Raw genomic sequence first — 6,000 nt, 5'->3', positions numbered from 1 at the left:
GTGGAAATTGGGAAAGGGAATAACATTTGAAATGTAAATAAGAATACCTAATTTAATAAAGATGGAAAGAAACAGGGTCCAGAGCTAATCAAAGAATTCTCAGCTGAGGAATATCGAATGATTGTGACGCACCTAAAGGTATGCTCAATATCCTTGGTCCTCAGGGAAATGCTAATCAAAACAACCCTGAAATTCCACCTCACACCAATCAGAATGGCTAAGATAAAAAATTCAGGGGACAACAGACACTGTCCAGTATGTGGAGAAAGAGGAACAGTCCTCCATTGTTTGTGGGATTGCGAAATGGTACAAGCACTCTGAAATCAGTCTGGAGACTCCTCTGAAAATTGGACAGTGCACAACCTGAGGACCCAGCTATACCTCACCTGGACATACAACCAAAAGATGCTTCAGCATACAACAAGGACACATACCACACAATGTTCAGAGCAATCTTATTTATAATAGCCAGAAGGTGGAAAGAACCCAGATTCACTTCAACAGAAGAATGGATACAGAGAATGTGGTACATCTCCACAATGGAGTACTACTCAGCTATCTAAAACAATTCCTTCATAAAATTCATAGGAAAATGGATTGAAGTAGAAAATATCACCCTGAGTGGGATAATTCAGTCACAGAAAATCACTCATGGTATGTAGTCATTGATAAGTGGATATTAGCCCAAAAGCTCGAATTACCCAAGATGAAATCCACAGACCACATGAAGCTCAAGAAGAAGGATGACCAAAATGCAGATGCTTAACTCCTTCTTAAAAGGGGCAACAAAGCTATTCTTAGGAAAGGATATGGAGGCAAAGTTTGCAGCAGAGACTGAGGAACGGCCATTCAGAGACTGCCCCACATGTGATGTGATATATATCCAAGCATCTTTTGGTTGAATGTATATATGATATATATATATTAATATATATATATATCTCATATATATATCCATCAAAACTACTTAAGATTGATGAACTAAGAAATGCATGCTAACAGGAACTGGATATAGATTTCTTCTATAATGTCAACCAACCAGAGCTTCCAGGGACTAAACTACAACCCAGTGATTATACATGGACTGACCCAAGGCTCCTATTGCATATTTAGCAGAGCATGGCCTTGTTGGGCACCAGTGGAATAATCAGCCTTTGGTCCTGCCAAGGTTGTACCCACAGTGTAAGGGAATGTCAGGGTGTGGTGGTGGGGCATAAGGGGATGTGGATGGGGAGAGGAACACCCTTATAGAAAGAGGGGAGGGTTAGGGGATAGGAGCTTATGGACAGGAAGCCTGGAAGGGAATAACATTTGAAATGTAAATGAAAAATATTCATTTAAAAACAAAGAAAAACAAAACAAAACAGAATTTCCCTTACTGACCCTAACAGCCTAAGGCAGCACAAAATCAATGGAGTGGCAAACTGGCAACTGCTCAGCTCCTGTGAGTTTTTGTGAGATTCAATCTTTTTACAACAGTGGCTGTGAGAGTGCCTTAGCTAAAATAAGTGAACTTAGTGAGCTGCACAGATTCTGAAAACAGAAGTGACATTCTCCTTCAGCAGTGCAGGAAATACTTTCTCATTTATCATCTGCTAAGATTCAGCATAGGGACTCACTTCTTAAGACACTCCCTATAGAGTGTCTCTCCATAAATTACCAAGTACGTAAACATATTTAGGTTAATCTTATTATCACCATCCAGAAAAGGATGTACAAAATGTTTGAAGTAAGTGGAAATATATTTTAGACAAGATGACAGACTTTTGATCTAGCTTTTGGAAGACAGGGAATTAGTACTTATTTTTTTTTGCCATAATCACCATTGGGCATATTACATAAAAATTATCTCATATTAAAAAAGAATAAACTTCCCATAACCATCAAAAACTAGATTATTTCTTTTTTTTCTTTTCTTTTTTTTTTTTTTTGGAGCTGGGGACCAAACCTAAGGCCTTGCGCTTGCTAGGCGAACCGTCTACCACTGAGCTAAACCCCCAACCCCAGATCATTTCAATGACTAAGCAGTCTCTACAGTCTGGAAGATATACAGGAAGAAATATTAAACAAAGTATTGAAAGTAATAGCTAATGATATGGAGCTAATCATACCTGTAGATCAATCTCCTGTGAGGGTCAAAGCAAAAATTACTGTACTCCAGCTTGCAAAATAATTTACAGAGATTCAATCTCACCTTTCATGGATTCTCTCCACATTAGTTCCATTGTGCTTCCAATTATCAACAACTATGGTCCCTTGTTTAAGAATCGAAGGATTGAATTTTACAGTCACTTGTACAAAGCTGCAGAATTCTTGCTTTGATTATTTTGCTCTTCTGCATCTTAACAAATTTTCCAAAATATTTAAAAATGTTTGTCTCAAAGGACTTGGAAGAAGCCTTGTTTATTTTATCCTCATTTTTTTTTCTTCGAAACCTCAGGTGAGAAAAACAGTCTCCCACCTCCAGCCTGGATGTAAGCAAAAATTTCTTATCCACCTCTGAGGGTCAACTCCCTCACACTGGGAATCAGTTTTGGGAGCCTCTACTACTACCAACACCAACATTATTGAGCTATGTGAAATAAGTAGACAATTTATTTCAATATGACTTCTTCATCAGTGTTGGTTCAAACAACAAGATTCTGACGTGAGGTAACTTATTTGAAGCCCATGTAAGGAAAACACAATTTAGAAAAATATTTCCTGATGATAATAAAGCCAATGTGCACAACAAAGCTTAAGACATAATTATATCAAAATTCTTGTAAACTACAAGTGACATCTTCTATTAGGATTGATTTTATACATTGACTAAGGAAGCAGGTTCAAGGTTAAAATAATGGCACGGTTAGAGTCTGTGGAAGGATAGCACTGCAGATTGTCTGAGGTAAACAGGTCAAGAGAAAAGTCTAGGGTAGCTGTTGTGCTCTAGCCATAAACATAGCACAGAGACCCCAGTTCACAAAATGTTTATTCAGGAACAGGTAATACATATCTTCCTTTGAAAACATATCACTTTTTGTTTAACATTTCTAGTTTTACCTGGTGATTATTTTTTTGATTATAAGTACCTTTCATTCCTCCTACAAAATGAAATGCATATGGGAGTCATATATGAATTTCTCAAAACATATAACTTAAAAAGAGTAGCAAGTAGCTCTTGACTTCTGAACCATTACTCCAGTAACATGTGTGTACATTTCTCATGAAAAATTTCAGACCATATGTTATTGATAAGTTTATTATGGAATTTTTCTTCACAGTATATCAGTTCTACACTCTCACCCCTGGCCACATGGAAAATTATTTTGCCCAGTAAATATGGGGTTTTCAGTTTTACATGAGTTAGAGAATATTTCAGATAGCCTTCAAAACACAAGTTTATCAGTGTTACTAGTCTGGCCCTTAGAGTCATTTAGAAAGAGAATTTTCTTAAAATTAAATGAATGTTTATACCATTTAAAATTTTAGTCCAAACTCTCAGGAATAAAGTTTTAAATTCATTCATTTCTTGAGAAAATCGCAATATACAGAGGCTTTTAGGGATGTACTGATTGAAATTACTACCTTTCAATCTGTACCTGGGAGTGTTATCATAACTGTAGAGTAAGAGCTAGGACAGTCATTTAATTGAGTGGCACAAACACTCTTATTAGTGAAATGAAAATCCCGAGGTAACCACAAAAATAGGATACAATCTATTACCATTTATACAACACAGTTATTTATATGGATTTTGTTAAGTTTACTAAGACAAAAGGACTTGAGAGGTAACATTATAGACATTTGAGCCTTAGTCATATGAACCAGATCTCCTAAGTAGCTACAATTCCCATCATATTTACCATACATTCTGAAGTAAATCAGTGACATGAGCTTGATGTTGAATACTATCAGCACACACAGGATCACACTAATATCTTCCAAACACAAAGTGTCCAATTCAACATATTGGTCTGAATCTGGGATTGGGAAGAGAGGAATGAATCAGGACAACTTCAGCAAAGAGGAAATGCTAGCTTACACAAGAAAAGTAGTTTGATTTTCAAGTTCCTATTACATGCACAAGAAAAATAGAGAAGTAGTTGTGCCTACTTCATTTTGGAGATGAGCATCTTTGCGTTAAGCTTGGAAAAAATTTTCAGGATTCTGGTACTCACTCTTCCCACGCAGCATGGCTCTTATTCTTACTAGTCTGTCTGAAGATTACATGAATATATTATCTTTTTATTTATTTTATTTAGTACTGAGACTCCTCAGTATTTCTGACCCATGTAGAGTACAGTGAAACAGAGCATTCTTATATAGTCAGGATCTCTGAAATGGAAAAATCTTAAATTTGTCCAATACCTTATTCCCTAGGAAGAATTTTCCTTTGGCTCCCTATTTTCACATTACAGCTTGTTACACATCTCTTATCTCTATCTGTACCATCCCTTCTCTCACCATACAATGACATATAGACTCATACAATGACAGTCTAGAATCTTGAGGACAGAAAGTTTGGTAGCTCTTCATCCACCCACAGATGTGCTCTCTAATGTAGGTCATAGAGATTCACTCAATGCTCAGTTCTGAAAAATTTTAGGTGAAAGTTTTGGTTCCTTCTCAGGTTTGTAGCACATTTTGAAGTTAAGTTCAAAAAGATAGATTCATAGGAGAAAAGAATAATAAATATATTTAATCAATATTTTTATGATAGAGAATCTCTTAGGATAGCAGCCCCAGGTTCATAGGTCTTATCCATTTTTATGCTTCTGTTCTATGTAGCATGGTAGCTATCTGAAAATATTACTGGATTCATGAACAGACATATTAGGGCCTAGTATTTTCAATTGTTTTTGGATATTCATTTTTTCTCAGTGATGTAGAATAGATCTCAGTTGACGATCTCATGGCTTACTGTCAAAGGCAAGCAGAAGGATTTCCACCTTCTGCTTTATAAGAAGGTCAGTTCTTATAAACAAAAGTCAGCAAGTTCGAACATGAACTCCAGGTTGGGAGAGAGAAAATATCTAGGTTCCTGATCCAATATGGAAGTGAAGAATTCTGGGTTTTGGACTTTCTTGGAAGGAAATGTGAAAAGGAGAAAGTGGGACAAAGGGAGGGTGATAAAGTCTCCCACTAAAGCCTTTTGGGTCTCCTTCAATTAAAATGCACAATGTCTTGAGGAGGTACATACTTTGTATTATCACCCTGAGAATCTAACAATACCCACTGTCTGCTAGCTACTGCTTCAGTCAGGACCAGAGCCATCTGTAAGCTGAACATATGGAACTTCTTGGGAGAAAAGCTCTCCACAATGCTTACAATTTGCTAGGGGCTCGGTGGGAGTAAAAAGACAATAAATTGAAAAGTGTTACCAAGTACATGAAGAAATGGGTATTCCTGTACACCTTGGATGAGTTTGTCAAATAGAGAAGTCATGGTGTGATATCTCCTTCACAAAAAGTAACATTAACATGTGGTCCAGAAACTACATGATTTGTATATATGAACAAAACAATGGAAAACTTATGTTAGAATAGGTATTTGCATTTTTTTGTTCATAGAAGAAGGGCAATAATGAACAGATGCCCAATCCATAGTTTTATTCTTTGGACCCGGTATAATCCATTAGAATTGACGATTCTAGAAATAGAAGTCAAAATAGCATGAGAATGAAGTGATGCTTTGTCTCAGCTGTCTTATGAAAGAAGAAATACAATATTCTAGATTTGGTTCATTTGTTAATACATTTATAAATCTTCTTGTCAGCCAGTACTGGTGCTTTTGTACTTTTAACAGGGTCTTTTGAAAAAAAAGGGGTTGGGGATTTAGCTCAGTGGTAGAGCGCTTGCCTAGGAAGCGCAAGGCTCTGGGTTCGGTCCCCAGCTCCGAAAAAAAAAGAACCAAAAAAAAAAAAAAGAAAAGAAAAGAAAAAAAAAGACCATTTTTGGGCAAAAAATATTTCTGGGACATTAAAAGCATTTATATTGTACAATTCTCATCGCCACACTT

General features: G+C 36.4%; 1 protein-coding gene across 1 annotated transcript in view; it reads right to left on the bottom strand.

Moving 5' to 3' along the window:
- Nucleotides 1–3,708: 3,708 nt before the first annotated feature.
- The window catches only part of Skint4 (selection and upkeep of intraepithelial T cells 4), a 201,262-nt gene continuing 198,970 nt past the window's right edge, over nt 3,709–6,000 (bottom strand). The window contains exon 8 of the mRNA XM_039111485.2: nt 3,709–3,968. Coding sequence (XP_038967413.1) covers nt 3,709–3,968 — 260 coding nt within the window. The remainder of the gene's footprint in view (nt 3,969–6,000) is intronic.

Source organism: Rattus norvegicus, chromosome 5 (genome assembly GCF_036323735.1).
Source record: "Rattus norvegicus strain BN/NHsdMcwi chromosome 5, GRCr8, whole genome shotgun sequence".
Classification (NCBI taxonomy): Eukaryota; Metazoa; Chordata; class Mammalia; order Rodentia; family Muridae; genus Rattus; species Rattus norvegicus.
Note: the sequence above shows the minus strand (reverse complement) of the source record. Positions and strands in the feature narration are given on the sequence as shown.